We start from the raw sequence: 26,467 nt of genomic DNA, 5'->3' as shown, positions 1-26,467 counted from the left end.
CCATTATTTGAATGTCAGCAGACAGCAAGAAGCCTCCCAGATCTCCAGATGCATTTGAGATATCAAAAAAGTACTCCAGAGTGTTGTCCAGCATGGGGGTGAGTAGAAAATGAAGGCTAATCATGTTTTGGGTGTACTATTCCTTTAAATTTGAAATCCAATTACAAGACAACATTATGATTTGAATAAAAATGGTCCTAAAACAGATTAAATTTAGTTTTAATCCACTAAATATGTGTAACATAAATGAGCACATTCTAATGCATGCACATGCAGATGTTTATTCCCGAAACCCACAAAGAGCGGACACAAAGTATCTGAATGCACATGGGAGGCAATAAAACTCTAGACAAAACAAGCGGATCAAAAAATCACATTACAAAGTCATTATGAGCTGTAATGAAATACTCTGAGCAATATGAGATTGCAAATAAGCTACAGTGTTATCATTTTGGGTACAGAGCAAACAGCAGCACAGCCATGGCAATGAGCGCATAATGGAGTTAACCTGCAATCCCACACACATGGATCCATCATGTTTATTTTAGCAGCTCTACAGAGTTAAAATACAATTAAAAAGCCAGAAATTCAATATGCCTCTGAAATAAAAATCAAGATTTATCAAAGTGTTTAAAAATAGCCTGGTTGATGAAGAAATGCATCATTTGTTTCTGTTTGCTTTTATACGATTATACGAAACAAGTAATCTGTGATCATTTTGGCAACTCTACAGTATAAAAACCGAATTAACTGCTGAAATTACCATAATGACTACCGCAACTAATGCATAAAAACACATCATACACAGAAACACTTTTACAGAGGCAACTTAAACGTATTTAATATACATAAAACTACTGTTTTGTGTTTGCTAAACAAACAGCATATATTTGTCTTTTGTCGTTCCATTGAGATTGTGGAGTCACATTTTATTGAAAAGGCACATAATGTGCTCAATTATATTCTTCCACTTGTTCATTTCCTTTTTCTAACTGCAGGTCAGGGAGGCAGCCCACTTTGTGAGGCCTGGTTAAATGCAGGGAGGAAGATCTTTTCTCACCCACATTCAGACTGCTTTCCATCAGTTTTGCCTCATTGGCTCCAGTGTAGGTGCTGCAAGAGACCGTCAAGATGAGAATGCCACAAATGGTCTGAAACTAATGTTGGCCTCCCTCACTCTCAGATTTACAGCACTCTCTACAGAATTTATATTTTCCTTCTTTTGCTTTTCTTTCAATCTGAATGCCTTGCTTTTCTACATTTTCCATTTCCTACCCTCAGTGCTTGTCAGTTTCTAGAAAAGAAGTAGCCACCACCATCTGCCTTTGTATCCATTCAACTGAAGCTTTTTCCATACCTCTTCATTTCTACCACACTTACACCTGTCATGTCAAATTATTTGAAAGCTAAAGCATATTCCATCTTACCTCAATGTTAAATCAAAGCCATAAAAGCTGCCCTGGTCAACGTTCCACATTACAGCTGAATAACACATGTTCTGATCCACCTACAGCAGAACAATGGTACTTCATATATGTTCTGTGCCACAATATTTGCACTAAGTTTCAATGAGGAAAGTAGACATTCAAATATATGTATAGTGTATGCTGTAATAGAGTAAAATATTGGCAGAGAATCATATTAATATGAATAAATACTATGAATAAAATTTTCCTGCAGAAAACAATAGGACTTAAAAGTCGACTATCAGTGTAATTCGCATCAAGGAAACATGTAACCCAAGCCAAGCCATGTTTATCTGTTAACGGTGTCAAACATCTTTAACCGGTCCTGCAGAATCAAAGCAGCCACCACATAGGAAGCTTTATTCATCGAATCTCTTCCATGGATAATGTACAAACAGGGAAACTCTTTTCATTAGCTTGATGAGTTTAGGAGGCAGTTGGTGCCAACTAATTTTATTTTGGGGTATCAAATTTATGAGGGTTGTGTATGACAGAGTATTATGGCCAGGCCAAAGATTTTTTCTTCTTCTTTTATTTCAAGAATAAAGTCGTAACATTTTGAGAAAAAAGTCGTAAAAGTACTAGAATAAAGTAATAATATTATGATAATAAAGTCGTAACATTACGAGAATAAAGTCGTAACAGTATGAGAATTAAGTTGTAAAATTGTGAGAATAAAGTCTCATAATGTTACGAATTTATTCTCAAATTTTATGACTTTATTCTTGTAATGTTACAACTTTAGTCTCGTAATTTTACAACTTTATTCTCATAATTTTATGACTTTATTCTCGTAATGTTACGACTTTATTTTTGGAATAGAAGAAATCTCTAGCCCGGCCCACATAGTCTGTCTTAGTTGTTGAGCTATGTTTGCCAAATTGGTGGAAATTAAATTATGTACCATAATCCTCAGTGGCTAGAGGAAAATTAATCATTTCAGCCACTCAAAAATTTGGCAAGCCATTTATTGTTTTAAAAACACATACGAGTAATAGCTATCCTAGTTAAAAAGAAAATAAGAATAAAAAAGGTTCATTTGTAGTTATCCAGTGGTATTTCTATAAAAAAAGAACTGAATGACAATTTCAATCAACTGTTTAGCATAGGGATCTATATGTATTCTTTTTTAATACTTCCTAAAATGTCTTTGTTACGTTTTAATTTTTCTAAATTCCAAGTCATATTATGAAAACAAACTTTCTAAATGTACTTGTTGCTCTGACAGGTTGTTGTGATTCTCTTCAGTCCTAATTCCTGCTCATTAGTGTTGCTGTAATGTGAAATTCATCTAGCAGAGCTGCTACCAATAGCCAGAGGTGCTACCCAAAATTGTTCCACAGTAAGATAAGCTCCATGTTAACATCTTATTAGTTTAGTAACATTAAAAAGCAGTCCAAGAAATTAAGGTAGGTCACTATTCTGCATCTTGCTATGCAGAAGAAGGAAGGACAACAACTGTTGTGGACGATATTGCAGAGAGCAGTCTTTATTTTCAACCATCTTGAAAAGATTGTGTTGTTTATGCACTGAGGCTGGGAAAGATTGCTAGATGCGCTCCAGCACTACCATCCATGTTTATTTCATTACACTCAGAGCATGCTTGCTTATGACATGCTTGCTTTATCCTCTACTGTGCATGTGGGACACTTAGGTTGTATGAATGCAGTTCACACAGGAGATCACATAGAAGTCGCATATATTTGAAAATGTGAACAACCACACAAAAAGAAAATCGGAATTGAGCATTAATGCCTGCAATGTGAATGTAACCAGCTGAGTTGATTTTTTTTCTCCCCGCACTTTAGTCTAGCTAAAACAGACGTGACCCATTTTAGAGCAGTACATATCAAACAGGCAAACAGCAAAAGGCTACTTACAGAAATAGAATGCTATTCTCCAGAAAGCTGCCGTTCTCTCAAACTTAGTGACCAGCTGCAGAAACTAACATGTACTTGAACTTTCAGTTTGATAAAATATGAGAAATACAGCAACAGTGTCATGTTACCAAACCAAACTTTATCTTAGTGGAAACTTGAATCAGCATTAAACTGTTGCATTAAAATTAGTGTTGCACCGATACAGGGCCCCGATACTGCCCTAAAATGGTGGTATCGGTATCGGCGAGTACCAACAAATAGGGCACCGGTACCATTTTGAGAGCCATAAGTTTATTCAACTATTGTCACCCACTCCTGGTAGGCAATAAAAAGTTCTACTGGATTCACTTTGTATTAGATTTTTTCTAATACAGCAGCTTGACAAAGCCATGATGGCAATTATTTTACATTATTATGGTATCGGTATCGGCCGATACTGCACAGCCAGGTATCATAGAGTTCCAGAAACCCCTGGGTTAAAAAATAAAAGTTCAAAAACATGTATCATTTTACTTTTACTTCAAGTTCCATCTCATTGTTTTTAATCAATTTGAAATCCTAATACAACAATAAAATAAAATAATTTAAACAATACAGAAAAAAACATACCTAGTTGTGCATTGAACTGCAGGTGAATTTATTCTAGTGACACTAACACAAGGGAGATAACCTTTCTTAAGGTTCAGGTTTGAACTTTAAAGGCTACTTTTGGCGCACTCAGCCAGTTATAAAGCAGAGCATCCCATCAACTACTCACTCTCATGTCACAACAAACTGCTGAGTTGTGTAGCTGGAGGAGTTGAACAGACTTATTTGCTTCCACCTTTTTCATCCACAGCTAAAGGCTGATGCATCACCACAATGCAGCCAGCTCAATAGTTCCGTACCAACATTCAAACTAAACTAACCTCAATGCTGACATGGCCCAAATGATAAAGGTAGTCACCTAGAGCTTAATCTAACCATCTGACACCGGACTCAAAAGGGATGAAAGAGGTTCCACAACTCCAGCAGGGTGTGACAATTTTGCACCCCCTATGACACTCTGTGGCACACTTTGTGTGTTTGTGTGTGTGTGTGTGTGCTTCTACGCCTTAGCGGTAAATCTGCTCACTTGCCGACATGACACATTGGTGAAAGGCCCTTTTCCGTAATCCCGGAGTGTAAGCCATGAAGTACAAATGGGCGTAAAGGACTATTTGTGAGTGTGTATGTGTGTTTCTATTTTCGTGTGTGTGTCAAAAACGTCTTCAAGAAGCTGCCTGTCTGTGTGGGTGACTGATAAGAGGCAGAGTGTGGAGAGATTAGAGCACAGAGAGCCAAGCGCTACAAAAGTGTGAAACCCCCACGAAGTACTAATTTGGAGATTTTTCCACTTTCTGTATTAACTAAATATAACTAGGTATTTTTTTTAATGTGTTTTAGTTCAAATTTGATACTTTGTGAAGTTTTGCTTTGATTTTGTGTATTATTCAGTCCAAATTTCAATGCATTCTTTCCCAAAAAGATTTCACTTTAATGTTAATGCTGGTTACAGTGGAAGGAGAGGGACCTTTTCTTAACCAGGGTGTGTTGTCAGAAGTAGAAATGGGAAATTAATGGTTTAACTACAAATTATTTTCTTATATTTATATGCAACTAATAGCTGCTTTGGTTATATTTCTAATTGGATGCTGTATTGTGAATGCAGCTACGCATAAGGCAGGGAGATTAGAACAAGCTTCGATACCTTGTTAATACACAGGTATATCTATGCAAGTAATGATTACATATCTATTGTAAGAGGGAGATATGTCTCACACGGACAAAGGACAGTAGTACATGAAGATGTTTTTCAATAGTTACCTCTGTATTCAACATGGTTAAAAAGACCACCAGGTTTGGTGTCTCTATATAATTAAAGCTAGCTGTCTTAAGTCCAAGATCCCTCCTGTTTAACTTTTATTCTTGGGTGCAACTTACCAGTGTATTCTCATTATCAGTTCGTATGAAATCGTATGAAAAGTTATGCACAGTATTTAGTACATTTTTGACGTTTTTTTCGTCGGATTTCGTCGTATTTTTACGTCTTGCCTTGAGACAAGATATCCTTGCGCATGCGCATCTTACGCACCATTCAATAACATAGAATTTAACAAACAATTAACCCTAACCCTGACCCTAACCCTGAGATACAAAACAGCAAGCAACCTAGTGAGAGACTTCAAGAAGTAATTATTGCACTGTTTTTCCCAGTTTTACGTCCGTCCGCGGATCTGCTTTTTTCGTCTGTCTGGCTGCGGATGCGCACTGATGTGGTTTTTTCGAGGAAAAACATCCAATTACAGCCAATCACAGAAACTTGGTACCGAAAGACGAGGCATGTTTCGATACTCTGTAGAACCGAAGCATTTCGGTCGGGACCATAAAAGAATCGAAGTTCGGTACCCAGCCCTAAACAAGTCATTTTGAAAACATTGTTCTTAGATATGTTGGCTACATATTACGCTTCTTCTCTCTGACAAGAAGTTTTAAGCAAATCTTCCTTCTTCAAGTTGGCAATCCAACGATGAACCCATGGAGGATCATGAATCTAATTTTTTCACTTTACCCGATGTATTACAACATCCAACTACTATGCATGTGGGCATTGTCAGTTTAACTATAGCTCTCGCAAATTTCAATGGTGAAGCCCTCTCGAAATCTTAAATAATTGTTGTTGATTTCACTGCCAGAAGATGTTAGGAGTGAGGTGCATTCAGTAATCGGGTCAAAAATTATCATTTTAATATTTTACTGATTATCGCTAAACTCATTAAATCACCGCAAACAAATTAGTTTTAGGTATAGTTAATGATCCATTGATAATTCTTTGCTGACAGGAGTTTTCCTTCAACCATCAACATTATACATTTTTGTATGACTAAATAAAATAGTCATACAAAAATTAAAAGCTGTTTATTAATCAGAATAATGTCATACTGGAAGTCCTAATTGTGTATAGAAGTCAGCAAATCCTATCACATTGAGCTGGATATTCGTCTTAGGCAGCCACACAATAGGCAATCAGAAGGGCATCAAAGGCTTCTTAAAGAGATTTATAAGATATTATACCTACACATGCACAATACTACTATAGAGAATGAAATGTTCCACAAGTCAATAAATTATGAAAAATTTTTATAAGTGTAATTTATTTATTATTTTATTTAAACTGGAAATAAAAACAGATTATTTTAAATGTATATATAATTAATTATATGGACCTCAGTTAAATAAGGTGAATTATTTTATGAAGAAATAATAATTTTTTCATGATTTAATAAATAATGTCATGTTCCTGTACTTAAGCACACCAGGAATCAATTTAAACTGTCACACATCCATAAAAGTCACGCAGGTGAGACTAGGGACGCTGTCATAGAAACCCTGACCTATGATTAGCTGTTTCTAACTAAGCGAGATGAGAAAACTTTTCCTGGTTTGCTTTTACTTGAAAGTCAATATTATTAGTGGGAAAGGCAAAAATAACTTCAAACGTGTGTTGCAATTTATTCACAGCTAATTTTGTGAGCAAACTTCTAGGCTTTATATCACTACTTTGCCCTGAAATATATCCAATGAACTTATAAGAGAGCTTGCTGTGATCTAATGTGGTGGTGGCTCCCAAAGACTTGACTGGCTAACGCCAGCTCACACTCTCTCATTAACCTTTTAGAGACCAAACTATGGATATAAAGGCTGGAATTACTCAGCCAATAAGCTGTAAATAAATGGCAACAAGTATTAGAATTTAGAATAATTGATTAATTCTACTCTTCGTCTTCATATAGTGAACTTAAATCAGATTGCAAAGCTTTGTGCTTCCAAATGAAGTACTGGTTACAGTACACAGTTACAAAACAGTCCTTTTTGTGGTGACAGAATCTACTATTTTTAACCTGAGAGAACTTTAACTCTTGTAAAAAAATATATGTTCTTACTTTTCACTAAAGACAAAGCAACTTTTGTAAAATATATTATTTAAAGACAAACTAGGGTAATGAAATGTTATATATGCTTTTAGCTTATAATATAAAGAAAAGCAAATATTCTATAGTATTAAAATCAAAATGTATAAAAAGATACAGAAAGGGGAGTTGTATTAACAAGTACTAAAATGCATACAGAAAAACAAAAGACTGGGAAAGGTTCAGACTGCAAAGTGCTACATCATTTTCAAAACAACTCTTCACACGCTGCATTGGGAAGGACATGTGCATCAAGAAGTTGGTCTGTTAACTATCCATCTAAGCAGTGACCAGATATGCTAAGTTTAACCACAGATTTGCCTCTTTCCACTCAAGTCTGTGTTTTTAAGCTCCTTTCTGTTCGTGGTAGAGTATTGGGTGTACTGAACTTGGGTGATGTGTGTGGGACCGATGTGTATCGGATGCATTTATTGAAAACACTTAGCGCATCTCATCTCAGTCATATATAACCAATATGGAAGGACACAGATAACTGCCAAATAAAGGATGATTTGATATTCACCAGATGGGTGGTAAGCATAAACAGTGCATCTGTTGTTCTTTGTTAACTATGAGCTAATTTGGCCTCATTCATGTTTTGGCCACAAAATTTATATGATGTCACTGCATCATATATTATATTTTATATTTATCTTTATCACTGTCATTTTTCTTTTTTTTTTTTTATCATTTTTGTCATTTCTTTCACTTTTACTAGTAGTTCAATTCAATGTTACAAGGATACATAAAGAGCTTTTTGGTTAAAGTATTTTAACTGGAAATTGAAGTGTGGTTAATTAATCATTCTACTGTATGTATATATGAGTCTGGGGCTAGCTTTTTTGAGAATGCCAGTGCATAAATTAACTCCTTGTATTGTTTTAAAATGTCACAATTAACCAGTGATTTAAACTTGGAAACCTTATCAATAATTGCCATTGACGATTATAAACAGTTATTTAAGGCCAAACCAACCTATTGTTGCAAAACTGCAGGCAGGTTTATTTTAAAATAAACTTATATATATATTTTTTAAATCCTACAGAAAAAAAGTTAAAAATATTGTTTAGGTCATCAAATGTGCAGAATCATTAGTTTTCAGTTGTAGATATATTGTAATACCTAAATTTCGTACTAGCACATACATTTTAAATAATTGCAAAAAGAGTCTAATGGTAACAATACCTTTTAAAAAGACCGGGGATTTTCAGATCTTAGGTTACATTTAGATATACGTACATTTAACCAGATTATTTCACTTTCCCAGGGTGTTGGTTCCATTAAAGAGCCTGTACTTTTTAAAGTTAACCAGGCCTATTCCTGCAGTGCTTTGTTCCAGATGCAAGTTAATAAAAAAAAAATCCAAGTCAAATAATTATTGAAACTTTTTTAGCTAAGCTTAATAAAAGAATAAATTATATAGATGATTATTTAAATCTGTACTATTATTTATACGCTGAAACAACAATAATCAAAAATAAAAAAAGTGTCTTTTGAAGGGACTTCACATGATATGACAATTCAGGGCACTGAAAACCAGTTCTGTCTCTAATTACACCCACCCAATGGACTGAAGGCTTAGTGCAGTTTTTTTTGTTGTTTTTTTCTCAGGCTGAAGTAAATTAATGCCCTGTGGATAGCAGGTTGATTCATTTCCCGGGATTCCTGAAACCCGGGTAAAGCAAATCCTGGGGCTTCAAATCCCTGACTTTCTGTGGAAAATAAACTATAAGGGATTTTTGGCAGAAACTGTGCATAAGTGAAACCTTCATACTCTGCTATCACATTTACACTTGAAACAACTACTTGAAAATGAAAGGAATTAGGTTTGTCAACTGTTTTAAGACTCATAGTATCCCACTCTTGAGTAATACTCATGTCTTTACCTCTGAGACTAAGCGTCAAGTGGGAATTTTTGTGCCTTCCAAGGATAGATTTTTTTGGTCTACTTGTCTGCTGATGCACAAAGGCCCAGAATACAAATTACTTCACATTGTGATGTAAATCTAAGTAAAGTGCAGAATTTTTCCCGTATCTCCCATGTATGGCAAGTAGAAAATACCATGTGAAATGTGTCCCCTGGCCTAGTTTTGACAAAAGATATTTCCCTATTTTTGATATATTCTTTTCAGAGACCTGAATAAGTCCTAAAAATTCAAAGATACAAAATGCATCACTTTTATTTTATTGTCCTGATGATTTAACTGTATGCAAAAGTTTTCTGAAGACATTTCACATCAGGGAAAGTTATTTTCATTAAAGATTAGACTGTCACTCACTCTGACAAGCATGTGTGGAAAGGGTCCACGGGAGTTTTCAGGCACATTGATGGGTGGGATGACCCAATCTCTCTTTTGCCGCCTCAAACCATTGGCAGAGGAACCTCTCAGATGTCTTCGAGAAAACTTGATAACTCTGGGTTGGGACTCCCACACCCGTGACAGCATTTCCTCAAAGCCGACCTGGAAAGAACAAAAACAAGCATGTCATACTTAAAACATAAATTCAGCTGATCCATAATTGGCTTATTGAAACTCAAAAATTAGTTTATGTTACCACGTTAAAAAAGTAATATTGCTCAGGGCTAATTAGTAACTCTGCAGTTTTTAATGTACATGTATTGTATTTTTATGTATATTATATTTTTTAAAGGTTTAAATAGACATACATGTGAAGCTCAGATTCACCAACATAACTCATAAAATAGTATTTAGAGATAATCTCAGTATCATACATTATTAAAAATTTTAATTTATAAGCTTTATAAGCAGAGACGGACTGGTGACCTGGTGTATGTTGCATTTCCCAAATAGACTGCTGGAGTGAGGCACCAGCCCCACCTCAATCGTGATGGAATAAGCGGGAGGAAATGGATGGATGGATATTTTAAAAGAATGGGGAAAAAAATTATAATGATTAGATACCATATTTTCATTCGTGTTTTTTTTTTCTTTTTCTTTAATTTTTGGCAGGATAAGTTCTTCTCATCTTCAATCATCTGAAACACCCCAGTACCACCCATTGGTCCCAGCTGCCCTTGAGTAGCAATCAAACATTTTAGACCAAAATCCTGCTAACAAAGATCGGGATTACAAATTATTTTAGTTTAGTTAGAAAAACAATTCCATTCAATTTAATGTATTCATCTCAAGGCAATTCACAAAGATAGTTAAATTATATAGAAGACATAAACGTTTTATTTCTAAGGAAACCCATCTGATTGTCTTGAGTTGATGACTTTGCAGGATGGATGATTATGTAGCTATAGTAGATATTTGCTTGCATTGTGTCATTGACTCTAACAAAAGACATAAATCCCTTTAAATATGAGTTGTCTGACCTCCTAAGGCAGGACACTTGAGCCTGACTCCTACCTAATATAGCAAACCTCCTTATAGACTTATGCACAGATGTGAGTGCTTTATTTACATCCCTGCAGGTACATTATTATTTCAAGATTTCCTTTATCTCCATCTCTCCAGTTTGTCCCTCCTGATGACTGAACAGAATGAGGTTCATTTCTCTAGAAAAACATCTGTCTGAAGATGAGAGGAGAACCCTGCAGTTTTGCAATCATCCAAGATAAAAACAGTTTCTCTCAAATTGTGCTCTAAGCCTTAATGTTATTTAGGTGTTTCAGACCACCAAGCATTCTCCTCATTTCAGGAAATCTGTACTTTATATATATCGAAAGTTATTTTATATACAGTTTATTTTTGAGACTTTTGAAAACCTCCCAGTGTTCAGCTTTGATGTAGAAATGTATGGACAGATAAACAAACCCCCAGGCCTCTCCTCTGTGATGCCTTCTGGCTATAGCTGCAGAAGGAAGATTGCATTCTTACTTAGTTTACCTCGCGGAATAGAACTGCGTGTAAAGCAGTGTTTTACAGCAGTGTATCCTTTATGCTATTCTCATGTGTAATATGGCTGTTTTGCTGTAATCCAACTAATCCTATTGTTGAGTCTCCACTCTGCAAACACACACACATTCAGCGGCAGTGTGTCGTTGTCACCTGAAGCACAGTGGAAATCCTCCTGCTAATCCCACCTGGACCACATGCAGCACAGCTTGCAGCTGGCAGTGCACACGAGCAGTCATGGACACGTCTCAAAAAAAGCAAACATGGGCCAGCAGTCCATCCTATCAGGATGGACCTGCTCTGCCTGTGAGGGAGTCAGACCAAATGCTACATTCAGGTAAAAGCAGGGAATGTTTTCATTTTTCTTTTGTTTGAGTTTGAAATTTAGAGAATTGAATCCATCTGAACAAATGTTGGACAAAAAGGGTTAAGAAGGGTGGGAGTGCTGAAAGATATGGAACACTTTTCATAGGAATCAGATTATTCAAAAACACTCAGGTGATATAATTAGCTTTTCTCTTGAAGTTGTAGCTTATAAAATTGGTTATGTTCCCATTGTGGGGTTACATCCTTAAAATTAAATGTGTTTTAAGTGACAGATCAACACAAAGTAGCATACATATGTTTATGGGTATAGGGCTCTAAAAGTTTTTCTCAAATCAGAAAGTTTGCAATGCATTTATATACTGATACCTTTACTCTCACATCTGCATATAAAACAATGTAAGCAAATGCCTTCAAAGGTTCCCTAATTATTCAATCTTATTCTCAATAGTAAGTCTCTGAGGACCTCAAATTTTTTTTGGAGATAATGTTTAATAACCTTTATCCTGGAGACAAAACTCCTTAGATTATGGACCACTGAGGGGATTATGTTAGCTTTCTTTATCTTTTGTTTTGCATGTTGACTAAAAAAACATATTTTGGTGTCATCTGGCCAGAGCATCTTCTGTTACATGCTTGTGTGCCTTACATGTCTCATGAAATAGAACTTCTAATATCTTTCTTTAACAAATGATTTTTTCTTGCCATTAAAAGCTTTACTGTCAGGGGTATCTTAATAACGGAGGCTGAATACACGTCCAACCTTTCAAGTTGTCATTTGAAAAAAATCTATAAAAAGTACAATTTTCCATCTATATTAATGTCCTTGTTTGTGTCCCCACAAAAAGCATTGCTGTTTTTGTTTGTTATGGTACAAAACGGGAACAATTTGAGTAAATATATCTGCAAACGTTCATATGAATTTTCAGCTCTAGTATGAACAGTCAGCCAACAATTAAAAATGGTTTAATGTGGATGACAAATCATCCATGAGAGTTTGCGGTATGTGAGTGCCTTAAGAATGTAATGACATATAACGCGTGCCAAAGCTGTTCTTCTTCATCTACACCCATCCTAGTGAACAGCTCCTGCGATAAAGTCTGTATCTTTCCTCCCAGCTATCAATAGCAAAATACAATGAATGAATAGACTGCACCATACGACAATCTGCCAACTGATGAAGAGTCGTTGATAACAGGGCTGAAATATTTCATTGGTCAGGCTTCAGCATTCTTTTGAAAGAAATTAAGAAATGAAGAAGGGAGACAGTCAGGCAGAGAAATGGAATTCAGCAGAGAGATATCCTTTAGTTGAAGTCTGCTCATGGATGATACAGTATCTGCATAGTGAAAGCATGTGACTGAGACTTTCAAACAGCATGGCTGATGAAATGCTGCTGGCGTTGTGACAGAAACAGAATTACAAAGAAAAAAAATAACACAGAGTACACCCCCAACAAGCTTCTTGGAAACAACAATGTGTATCTATTAAATTAGGGTCGTGTTTTTTTTTTCTTTATACACACTCACTGGCCACTTTTACGCTTCAACTCCCAAATGGCAGTTTGGACCCCCTTTTTGCCTCTGGGGCCGCTTATAACACAGTTGAGACAGATTTGCAGGCTACATATCTGTGATGGGAGCCTCCTGCTCCAAAGAATTTAAAAGGTACTGTAATGGATCAAGATCAATGGTTCAAGAAACTTCTTTGACATGGTTTGAACTTTTAAAGATCAGAAAGTGGGTGGTTTATGAAGTGATGGACAGACTGTGCCACACTAATGAAACAACATTCAGTCGCACAAACTTTAAATCATAGTACTACCAGCAACTCCAACCACTAATATTATGCAGAATGGCTCCATGTTCTCATGTTTTTTTTCGGCCAAGATCTGATCCACCCAACATTCTGTCTGAAATTGTCCAATTTCAGTGGGTTGTGTTAACATCGGCCTCAGTTGACTGTTTTTATCGGATCAGAGAGGCACCCAGTTTGCTGTTCTGCTGCTGTAGCTCATTTACTTAAAGCTTAGATGTGCCGTATATTGAGAGATGATATCCAACATTTCTTGGTTGTAACTAGTGGCTGTTTGTGCTACGAGATCGTTTCCATTATCTTTGAAAAAATACTTATTTTATCCTGAGTGGTTGCTGTCGGTGGAAATCCTACTATATCAATATTTTCTAAAATACTTTTTATTACCATCAGCCATGCCCCAATTAAGGTCACTTAAATCTTATTACTTCCTTATTCTAATGCTTCTTTTGTCATCTTATCTTTCTCCTCTAATGAAACCAAAAAAATAGATACAGCTATAGTTTTTCTAAATATGTGTAAAGTGACATTTAACAGTATATACATGTAGGTGTGGATAGAGTTCTTTGCATCCATTGAGATTCGGTCATTTCAATGTAAAAAATCATGTGAGCTGGCAATAGGGAAAGCATATTTCTTAGAGGTCTGATAGTGTAAAAATAAAATGCATGGAAATATATGTGGATGTATCTAATTGTGTGTGGGTTACTGGGTGTGTAGGCATGTGTGTGAAAATGTGATGTGAAGACAATGTGTGTGTCCCCATGTTGCTAGGGGCCCTGAACCCAACAGGCATAAAAAGCCAGCTGCCGTATTTCAGTTCCCACATACTGCTGGGGCAGTTGTAGGGCCTGTAGACTCAAAGCCCAGGAGCAGACATCTGGAGGTTATCAGTCTGACAAACAGACAGAGCAGCTCAATAAATGTGTGTGTTTGCTGCCAATTCTCTGTTCAGCATGTCTTCTTTTATGTTTTTATCACTGAAGATCCCTTAGCTGAATGAGATCACAGCAAAAGTCTTCAATAAGGAGAATGTTCTCCCATGAGATATTTTTGCAAAAACCAAAATGAAGAAAAAAATGTTTCTGACACTTAAATAAAACTCTGAAGAAAAAAAAAACATGAAATTCTTGATACTGTTTTCCTGTTGGGACCTTCAGCTTTCCATTATAGTCTCCCAACACAATCTAAAAGTTTGAAGTTAAAAGCACTTTGCTTCTGCTCCATTTCCGATGTCCAGCAGACCCTGGGGTCCAGTGTTGCACACTGACGGCCTTTGTCGTAATCTGCCCTGAACAGGAAAGCGTGCTTGGTTGGCGCTGAGTGGAAAATGCAAATTAAATAAGCACTAAAACATGCTTCGGCAACGGGTGGACTCCAGACTCATTGGCGCATAACTGAAGGGGCTCAGATCAGGTGGAGACGGCAAACAGTCGAGCCATGAAATCAGCCCGAGTTAGAGAGCACTCCACCAGGGGCCCTACCTGCACGAGGTGTGATAACCTGAACAAATAAATGCAGTGGAAGGGCTTTCAGACAAAGATGCTTCACACTTCAAATGATACAGCATTGTACACTTGAAAAATAAATGCTAAATTGTATCTAGTGCTACACATTCAAAGTATGCAAATGTTTGTCTCTAAAACAGAAATGTGAGATATGAAGCTGGTTATTAAAAGCAAATTAACTTTAACTACTCAACAAAACATGAGCAGCAGGAATGAAATATATAATATGGAGCAAATGCCAGTTTACTTTTACAGTTAAAAACTAAGCTTGGCATATCTTTAACAAGTCTAACCCCCTTAACACTATTTATCTTCAGAGAGGAATTGAATACTGAGTGCTTTGGCAGAATTTAGCTGGAGAAAGAGCATTTCTTTTAACTGCTAAGCAGCCATATTTATAACAGACAAGTATGGTATGGTTCGGTGTATTGTTAAACTAACCTTCTAGGCCAAGGAAGCAGTAATTTTCTGATGTTCTTACATTTATTAGGCTTAAAATGAGAGTTGGTTGTTAATGTATTAAAGCAAATATTTCTCTTAAATAAGCTGGAGAATTTGCTGCATATAAACTTTTATAGTTTTACTATTATTACACAATGATTTGTGTAATACTTCACAAGTTATTTTAGACAAGAAGAGAGGAAATACATTTACTTTGGTCATGTTTTTTTTTTCTTTTAATCAAAGAAACCTCTGTCACAAAATGTAAAGCTACCAAAACACACAGAAAATCACCTTAACATCTTACACAATTTTTATGAATATCTGTAAAAGACTTTTTTTCAATGTCATAAAGTGTGTAGACTGAAAATGTTATTCTATTTTGAGTTACCACTTTTTTTGGAGGGGGAGAGGTGACTTACTATTTGCTGCATGATAGATAAGGAAATAATACAATTTCTATAAAAGCTTAATTTGTAAACTTTGATTCTTAATAATGTTTATTGCTGGCAACTCAACTATTTTAACAATTACATTTTCAGTGGTTCAGTATAGGATCTCAAAAAATCTGTAAAATGGCCCCTTAATACTTCTGAAGTGTTATTCAGTTACTCAGAACCCCACATTTAGAGAAAATAGAGACATTTTACCATTCAAATGCTAAATAGGGTAAAAAAAATCTTTAAGAAATCTTTTTTTTAATATGCTTGGGAAATTAAATTATGTCTGCAATTGTATAAAATTTTCCATACTTAGTTCATATTTATCCAGACCTTGAAATGTGGTCACATAGAGGCTATTAACCTAGCAATTATGGCTTATTTACTTTTATATCATTGTTTCTGTTGTTAACAGTGGAATTGAGAAAACCACCTTGTAAAGACACTCCCAGGTTTATTGAGAGCTGATTACAGCCCTTCTACGTCCATTACATGTGGATCGATTTTCCACCCTCCACATGAAGTCATTAAAATCTAATTCATAGTGACTTGTAGGTTTCAGTGAGGACAAATGTTTTAAAGGGCAATTTTTCGCTTGCCAATTGTTTCCAATTAATCTTTCACTCAATTATAAACACTTCATGGGGATTTAATCATTAACTGTTATCAGAAATATCTCTGAAAAGATAGAATGGTTAACATACAGTGAACCGGGTAGAACCATGTGCATCCTCTAAATATCATCACAGTATCTTTAATTGGAATCTAGTATTAGTGACCAACAGAAAATAGTGCTTAAATTAACTATAATAAATATATTATTAAAACTTTTAAACTATTCTTAGTTTGGTTGTGTGTCTCTACCAGCCTTTCATATCTCGAGGCATGATTTGCTTCTAAAGCTTTTTTATGTTTAGGTTTACCGCCTTGAATAAAGGTAAACGATCACTCATATGTGGTTTAACAGAATTTCCTCCAGGATGACCTGCATTTTCTTTGTCTCTGCCAAAGGAAATAACCCCAACGGCATGGGGATCTACTGTATTACCATGGGTATGGTCTACTTACTGTAGTGTAATGCACAGTGTTATACATTATTTCCTCCCCCCATAGTGTTTTTAACATTGACTGAAAAATTCAGTTAGGATCTCATTTGATCAGAGGATCTTGTTCAACATGTTTTCTGTGTCTGCTTAGTATAGAAAGCTACAAAAAAGACCTTCTGGTGACCTACTTTTAAAAAAGGTCTTCTTTTAGCCACTATTACGTAAAAGCCATGTCTTTAGCCCTGACCTGTCTGGTTTGTCCTCTGCTCTTGATGACGCCCTTTGTCTGCTTAAGTTCACTAACAAAGGCCTCTAAAGCCTTTACAGGAAAGTTAAATTTATACAGTTTGAAATAAACAGCAGTTATAGTCAATAGAATCTACAATATGTGACCTGAGTGGGAGTGAGAATGTGCTGTTATAGTACATTTTATTTAACAATGGCAGATTAAAAGGAGCTAACTTCATGTGCCTGATGCCAAACTTTTCAGACCTTAGTTCCAAAATAATTTTGCAGCAATCTATTGTTTTTGCCCAGCTTCACAGTTAATATTTTCTGTTGTTATATGACATAAACGTCCAATAAAAAAAATACATTTTTTTTGCTTTAATTTGATGAAATTTGAAGAAATTCAAGATTTACAAATACATTTTAAAAGCAATGCAAAAATGAAACGTTTTTGGCCTTGACTGCTTGAAAATACTGTTAAATCCTGTTTCAGATTAGCTTATTGCTTTGGCCAACACTTATTGTATGTAGGAACTCTGAATTATTAAAGAATTAATAAAATCTGAAAGAAAATAAACAGAAAACACAAAAGAAGCCTATGGATGACAGCATTTGTAGAAACAAGCAAGGAACATTGAAAACCAGGGAGCTTATGTACCTATGAGGTCAGATTGTGAAGCAGCAAACATGTAAGAACAATAACCAGAACTAAAGGTTCCCGAGCTGGACAGCAAGGTTAAGGAAGTGAGGAGATTAGACAAATGACAAGGGGAAACATCAAATACCTAGGAGAGCAATAAACAGCAACAAAAGCAAACACAGAAAATGCAAAAATAACTCAAAACACAATATCTCAAACAGAGAAATTAAACCAAAGCACTGAAAAGTTTATTCATTAAAAGCAGTAATAAATTTGTCATACTTTATTATATCAATGGTTTTATGAACCAATTTGAAGTATTTCAACTACTAACAATTCTAGTTAAAAATTACGGGAGATCGAATAAATACTGCGATGGGAAAAACAAGAATGGATGCACAATATGTAGACAAACTCATTTTTAAAGACTGATGTCATCAAATAAAACACTTTTTTTTCTACTCTCTCAATTATTGAATCTTTCCCTTGCTCCATGATGTGTGGAACATAATTATACAACGAAACTACATCACCTGGTCTTTGCAGACTCTACCAGAGTGGAACATTACCTCAATCAATGTCAATTATCCCCCCGGTCTCCATTATTGCACCCACAGGAATGGGCAGAATTTTAATCCTCACTCTGTGACTACTTTATCTACGTGAGACGTAGGCCTTTTGTCATGATTAGAGACAGGAGTGAACATTTTGCCTAATGGTGTTCAACAAGTAGTGGGGGGCAGATACGGCGACCGAGGAGACACCTCTACCTATGTGTATATACAGTAGTATATGTACCCTGTGGATATAGTCTAAGTTAAAAACAAATGAGGCAATTATTTTCCCATCTTTTTATATAGACATTGCTTGTAAGCGCTGTATGATTTTATAAATGGAGGACAAGAGAGTTAAATTGAAAGTAGCTCTAGCATTGCAAATGTTGCAATTTTACTACGTTAATCTTTTCTAACTTTTATTGCAGGGATCAGTATTCTGTGGATTGACTTTCTGATTGGGAAATTAATCAGAAAGATGCTTTTATCAACCCTCAGCTACAAAATGAATAACACCCAATCAGGAAACGCAGGTCTGAAATTAACAGTCTTTTAGAACATTTTTCAATCAAATTTAATTAAGTTTAGCTTTCATCAAATATAAATAATTAAGGCTGAAGACTTAAACAGAGATCTGTAATCACCATTTGCTGGCTCATTAGAAAGAAGGAGCTTTGAGTACCAACCACATTAATGTTCACAACCTGTTGCTCCAAGTTTGAAAAGGAATGAGATGATGAAACGGCAGTGCTGAATACAATTTAATTTTGTGGTGGCTCTCAAAAGTGTACGCACTGCTTTTAAAATGGCAGGTATCTCTGAAGTGAAATAGAAGGAAGCCATTCTGAATAATTTCAGAACTCTTTTAATCTTACAGTTTTTCTGCATGTATCAAATCAGAGCCAAAACCTGATTGGGTTTGTTTGCAAAAAAATCTAAATGTGTATTAAACTGTTTGCAGAAAAGTGCAGAGCTTTAAACACATCCTTTGTGGAAGCATTATATTCACCTTTGGCAGCTGATTTCCAATTTGGGCTATAGTCTAATCAACCTCCAAAACAACAATAAAAAAAGTAGCTATAATATGCAAACTGAAATTAATTAAATGATTGTTGGAAAATGAGATTTTGTCCTAATTATAGAAAATCAATGTATGAAACCTTGGATATAAGACAAAAGTAAAATTAGCCATTCCCTGAAGATAAATGTTGAATTTATTGTCCAGCATGACATTTTGAACCCACTGCTGGGTACTATAAGCTCAAGCTGAGAAAATTGTTTCCATGAATCTAAATTGATAAGGGAAATCTAATCATGTCTTCAGTTGTCTGTATTAAAGCTCTTTCACATCATGGTCGGTTGATATGATCATCTTTATAGGATTTTTTTTACAAAAAAGAACCCAAACCCTCATAATGATCTAAGAGATTTTATTAAGGGATTAAAAGCAGATAATTTAGGCCTACTGTAAATAAATGATAAAACACCTTAAGTGGAACAAATAACAAAGCAACGGTCAGCTATTGTGTAGTTTCTAACCTAGCAGAGTGTTGTACCTTTGAGAGTGGTAGAGGATGAAGATGTCCGGCAAGGGCCAACTTCACTGTGGTCTCCCAGATGTGAGGATCATGTAGCCCCCGCGCCGTCACCATGAACTGGACAGGTTCTGAGAGGTTTGCCACCTCCTGCTCTGTGTACACGCTCCCATCAGGCCTCACGCTGAAGTTGGGGTCGCTGCTGACAAAGCCCACCTCTCTGCTGCGTTGGCAATCCTCAAACTTCACTGCAGAGACAGACAGAAAACGGGAATGGAGGTACAAGATGAGAGAGCGGCAACGCAAGGAGATTTACTCCACAAGGTGTTTGCAAATCCTTGACACATCTGGCAGGCTTAAGATTAAACCGCATCCATCAAGACATATCTTGAAATATCTCATCCCTTCTGCTGTCACTTCAGATTCACTGCTTTGACTTCTTTGGCAAAATAACTGCTTATCTCCTCCTTAACACAGAGTGGAACCCAATACTTTTCCAAATAATTCCTTTTTCCCAAACTAGATCCTTAGGTAAAAATAGTATTTCCACCTGCTCCCCAGGGAGAGAATGAGTAGATGGACTGAAGCATAGTAAGGTGAGTGACCAGACACTGCAGAATTCACATGTAGGTCTGGAAAGACATTCTGAGGATTCTGCTTCACTGACCCAAAATAAAGGCGAGCTGTAAGGAATCTCACGTTTGCGTGCACACACACAAATTGCCATTTCTGTTACCAGATGTCCGGGTATAAAGGTGCTTTCTGTCTTTCCACCTCACATGTCAATGATTGTCTAGGAAGCAGGCACAGACTGAGATGATGCAAAGTGGAGCTGCAGGCTTTTCAAAGCCAGCTTGCAGAAATAAGTCACTGTAGCATACAGAGCACCAGAGAAACCAACTGTCTTAGACAGAACTTTTTTTTCATTCTGTTACAGGATTTAATCAACTCTGCATAATTTTTTTACATGCTTCACAGCACGATGCAACATCAACGCTTGAAATGAACGATTGTGATTTTCAACATGTCTGATACAAAGAAAAAAAATTATAAAATGAAAACGCACACTCTGTTCCTTGTTTCATTCTACCCCCAAGAAATTTGGATGCATGGGCTGTGATGTTATCTGACGAACTCTGGCTACTGATAACAAGACAAATTGATTTCATAAATCACCCTGGGAACACATCGTCTGTTATGAGCTACGGTGTCGTGATTTCTCAAAAATCTGGCGTGAAGAATTCTGCACAGCAAGCTTTTTATCAAGCCATCTATTTAATTTATTGCTCAGCTTCCTGTCAAAAGCAGCTCCAAAACAACAGGCTAATAAAGCTGAAGATCTCAGCCAGAGCAGCTTAGCATCCTGCAAATGAGGCAGCTTATTTTCAGCCTCTGAGTAATTGCCGACGTAATGGCGACGGATGGTAAACAGTTCCAAGGATGTGTGCATCTATCTGTTTTAGCAAATATAAGCCATATTTTTAATTTAAAAGAAAGACACACACATGCACTAAAGCAAAGAGCCTAATGTGTAAGTGTAGGCTGTTGTTTGTAATTATTGCTTAGCTTTTAGGATCATTCATCAGTGACTGGTCTTGAATAAAATGGAGGGGATTACTATCAGATATAAAAAAACGCATGTTATAATGTGTTGATCAAATGTCGGTCAAATTTTTGCTGCCAAAACAGACCCTGTCTATATCCATTAATGCATTTTTACTATTAGACTGATTATGGCAACATACATTTTTTTCTGCAGTGCATTCCATTCCTGTGTGTTTCTCAGAGTAGCGACAGACCACCAGGGCCTCTTCTTTTATTGTGACGTGGTAGAGTTCTGGATCTGGCACTGTTTATTCTGACACCTTTCAAAACCAGCACAAACTTCTTCTGCAATTTGAGAAATGGTAACTTGTTTGTTGGATTCAACGACAATGACCAGCATTTGCTCTGTGGTCTCAATGAGAGAATCATGACCACTGATTTATAACTGTTCCTGTTCCATCGGACAACTGAACACTTCAGAGAGAGAAGACATTAACACATTATATCCTGCCCACTAAAAGGGGCCCTGATTATCAGATGATGCAACATCCACTGTTTATGTTAGGACTGACTCTGGGATTGAACCCGGGACGTCGGCTTGGTAGGTTCTATAGTCCAGGTAGATGGTAAAGATTCAAGTGCAGAGATTTCCTTTTATTTTTCCCCCCAAAACTCAGTTGATTAAAAAAAATAATAATTCAGAAGATCCACAATAGAAGTCCTGGGGCATTTCAGAAATAACAAGTACAAAGGATCCAAAATGGAAAAAAATAATGTTTGGCAATGCCAAATGTTTTTGAAAACCTAAGTATGCCAGCATTAAAGTCCCAGAGCGCAAAGTATCACAAGCACAAAAAGAACTCAGAGGAGGTCGCCAGAAATATGGATGCAAGAAAAACACTCAGCGCCTAACAAACAAAAAAATAGAGCCCTTGAATACACAGACTAATTGCAAAATTGACAACAGGTGGCAGAGGAGGGAAACACAACGAGACACATGACATGACACATGACAGACACAAACTCACTACCAAAGCAAAAGCAAGATAGACAGGTGCCCAACAGCGGTCCCTTGTGGCCAGAATAGCCATAGAAACAAACAGTTTACAGTATTGACACAATTGTCAGTTCAATTCAGTTTATCTACACAGTTTTAATCCATAATACATAATCTGTGGGCACTTTACAAAGAGTATTTAGATGAGAATAAGTGCTTGAATAATCCAGAGATCAAATGTGATGGTACACATCTATTATGTAAGCGACTTCAATAAACTTGAATCTCAGAAACCTAATTTTTTTTGCTTAGCCAGGTCTCTTGTGGTGAAGCTGGAGAGGAGAGGCTTAAGAAAATGAACATTGCTAAAGAACGTGCATGAGAAAGTATTTTTCTTAACAGATAGCTGTATGATCCTTAGGGTTAATGCTTCAACCTGAAGCAACTTTTTTTTTTTTTACTTTGATGATGCCAGCTGGCATTTGGCCACTCAAATGATCTATGAGGCACTAGCAATGCAAAATGCTCTTAGTGAAATGTCTTTGCTTCTTAACAAGACCACTGAGCTAACAGTTTTACCATTCAGAGCCTGCTGGTGTGAATCCACTAGGGACTGAGATTGTAACTCAGACTCTGTCTATATCGACTCAGGCTGGAGATATTTTCAAATGCCTCACTAAGAATAAAAACAGTACACAAAGCAGACTTTAATCAGGTTGTGGGATCTAAAAGCTGATACAGAAACCAAGAGTGTTTATGCATATCAGTATGTTAGATGAAAAGAGACCTGTGAACACGGGGGAGGCAGAAAGTGTGGGGAACAACAAATAGTAATAAAGACACTGAATGCTGGCTGAAATCATTTTCATGACTAATAAAGCATTGCTTAAGATAAGATTTAGAGCCAGCTACAAAAAGTACATAAGCCCCCTGATCATATGCACTCAGAGTAAACTGATATCAACAATTCAACCGCCACTATACTGTAAAAACACGAGTTTTGGAAGTTTAGCAACAGTTTACGAAGACCTTATGTCAACACAATGTAAGAAAAAAAATGGTTAAACCTTAGGGAAACAATCAGTGCAGCTCACTAGGGATAACAGGGAATTTTAAAACTGTTTTAAGTCTGTCATTCTACAGACAGAAAAATAATCCACAGGCTGATATGTAAATCTCTCAGTCCTGATGTACAAGCATAGGTTAAGAAAAGTAAGAATACCACTAACTGTATCTTAGACACCACAAAGATTCAATTGTTGGCTGGATATTCATCAGCCCAATTCTACCTTTTGCTAAAACTATCTTGAAAGAAACACATTTTTCAGTTGTATTTTTAAGCAATAATTGGAGTTTACCGTGTTGAGATTTTATAACTATTTTCCCATGATTACACTTAGTTCTGCAGTTATTGTCCATTACAGCATGCAAACAGTTGTGTAATCTTAGATTAGTATCTATGTAAGTATGCAGCGTCCCTTTAAACAAAATTGAAATTTCAGATGGTTAAATGAAAACTAGGCTTATGCTGTGTTCTCAGCTGACAGTACAGAGGAGTAAATCCATCCTTTTTACTCTGTCAAAACGATATATGTTCAAAACAGTCTTTTGACACTACAAGAAAGAAGTGCTAGAAGATTTTTATAATACTGGTTATAAATACATCATATAAAGAACATCACACACAAATATCAGGCTTTGATACCAGATAAGCAAAAATAAACACTTTTAATTATTCTAGCCTTTAGTAATACAAAATATTCAAAGGTATGTGTAATATTTATATGTCAAATTGATGGAAATAAGGGAAGATGGTGAGTGAACTACAAAAGGAAAAAGTCTCTGTAAAGGTTTGATGATGCGTTTACACATGTGGTCTTGTTGATAACATTTATATAGTAATATAAATGCATTTTGTTTGCACTGATTCATCAGGACAATGATCCGAAGCATATAAGCAGGAGTAGAAGAAAATCAAGTCTCTATCAATGAGCTGGGTTCCAGAGCCAAGGCTACTGTATGCGTCGTGATGAACACAACTATTTCTTGCCGGTATCACTTTACCACAAAAGTTCAGGCTCCAGATCTTTGAGTGTCCATGGGTCAGTAACCTGACCCATGGACACTCATGGTCAGGTCGCTGCCTCCACCTCTGACTGCTGCCCAGTCTTTGCACCAGTCAATCATAGTTCCCCCTGCAGGTGGTGGGCCAGCTGTGGAATAGCCCCAAGTCATTCCTTACCAATGAAACCCAACCCCAGGATAAAGGATTTTCCTCTATTGATGCTTTTCCACATGATTTGTGGAAATGCCAGCAAAGCAAAAATTATGAAGGATCGTACATGCCATAAATCATGTCAGCACATCAAGCCACACATATGGCTTGTAAAACCCCTCATAAAACAATAACTTTACTTTCACTTTATAGAATGTCTTCTGATGCCCAGCGGTTATGAAATTAAATTAATGTGCAAATTTACAAATTTATTCTGATATCCTTTGATTTAAAGAAACATTTTCCCAGTTGTCAAAATCACATTTCATAATTTAAAGATGGTTGCTAAAGGTGCCAAGTGTAAAACATTAAGCGCTGATCAGAGATTAGTGAAACATGTCTGATCTTGAGCTTCTATAATACTCTGATTTGAGCTAATCTCAATTTCGGTTGAAATTTTGATTTTAACGGCTTTCAATTTTTTTTCAGGTACCTTGACTTTGGCATTATTTATTTATTTTAGGAGAAGTGTCAGCAGTCAGTGTAAAACGGGGTTATGGTAATTTAAGAGTAAAAACATTTAGGTTTACTGATACTTGAAAATCCAGAAAAATTTAGGTATGAAACAACCAGCATTCAAGAAGTACAAGACAGCAAATTAAGTTTATCACTACACCCAAATTTAAACTCTGTCTTGGCAGGCTAAGTAAACGGCATTTAATAAATAGCCTCCTACTTTATTAAATAAATAAATAGTCAATTTATAACTTTTCAAACAGTTTGGTGAAGGCTGGTGAAGCTAAAAATCATCTGGTTTCATTTGGTCTGACCTGCATCCATAATTTAGTCAGACTTTCACAAATTTCTCTTCAGAAAAAAAAAACACAAAAAAAAAACAACAACAAGCTTTTACTAAGTGTAAGGCCCCTACAGCGGACTAGTGAGCTGTTAAGTGTATATGTTGACTACAGGGTTAGGTTTTATGTCCCCTGTGATCTTGAACAAGACTGATCCATTACTGAAAATAGATGAAGGGATGCTGTCATTTTTTTAGCTGTTTTTTTTTTTTTTTACCATGTTGTGATCTGTAAAGTAAAGTTTCAACTTCTTTGTAGGAAAACATGGAAAAAGAAAACCCTAAAAAAACATCCAATATTTTAATCTAAAGTTCTGTTAATGTTATCTTAAATAGCAGATGATTTTACATTGTATTATCACAAATTTAACTATAAGGGCAATCTGTCACTAGCCCCATAGTCAGAAACCAGAGAAGCTCTGACTTAACTGGTTTACAAGCTTGCTTGAATATTCAGCCTTTCAGTTTATATGATGCATTAAAACTGTCTCCATTGTATGGGGTACATTCAATAGCAATTTAACATATGAACATATGCATCTTGGTATGATTAATTAGCAAAGGGCTCGATCTAATACATATTTAGAAGTATATCTAGAATTCCAAGGTATTTATCAACCTCTTCTGTTTTGTGTTAGAACGTAATGCATGCTGCCTCATTTCCATCAAATTCATGTCTGGAATCTTTTCGTTCTAAAATGAAACAAAAACATGCTATTTTTCTTTGTCCCTGTCCCACTGGAAGCTTCTTTCAACACAAGTTTATTTATATTTTCTTTTGTGTGAGCATGTTTCCTCTATATTTTTCTGCACTCTGTTATCCACAGAGATGTTTGGCGGGCTGTTGAAGCCGATGTCATTCTGCTTGGCTGCTCTTCTCTGGACTTGTATGGCGCAGAAAATGCTGTCCAACAGAGCGGCTTGTACAGCTAAGACATGGCTAAAAACAGGGCAGGCAAGCAGAAATGACCATCAACCATGACGTTCTCCTTGTACAAGGATACACACACATAGACACACACACCGAAAACAGACAGTATGCATTATACAATTACTTATAGTCTTTGTATTTTCATGCTTCCAGCTACAAAGCCCAAGAGGAAGCCAAACCTGTGGTTTTATGGG

The 26,467-nt window shown here is 36.2% G+C and overlaps 1 protein-coding gene across 2 annotated transcripts in view; it reads right to left on the bottom strand.

Annotated features, from left to right (window-relative positions):
• Positions 1-26,467, bottom strand: part of LOC107095872 (cadherin-4-like) — a 332,712-nt gene that overhangs the window by 104,302 nt on the left and 201,943 nt on the right. For both annotated transcript variants that reach the window (XM_015392232.1, XM_015392233.1), the window contains exons 4-5: positions 19,751-19,977; positions 9,615-9,797 (exon numbers count right to left, since the gene is read on the bottom strand). In XM_015392232.1, the coding sequence (XP_015247718.1) occupies positions 9,615-9,797; positions 19,751-19,977 (410 nt within the window). The remainder of the gene's footprint in view (positions 1-9,614; positions 9,798-19,750; positions 19,978-26,467) is intronic.

The sequence above is a fragment of the Cyprinodon variegatus genome, unplaced genomic scaffold (genome assembly GCF_000732505.1).
Source record: "Cyprinodon variegatus isolate N-32 unplaced genomic scaffold, C_variegatus-1.0 Scaffold580, whole genome shotgun sequence".
NCBI lineage: Eukaryota > Metazoa > Chordata > Actinopteri > Cyprinodontiformes > Cyprinodontidae > Cyprinodon > Cyprinodon variegatus.
The sequence above is the reverse complement of the archived record's forward strand: the minus strand, read 5'-3'. Positions and strand labels throughout refer to the sequence as shown.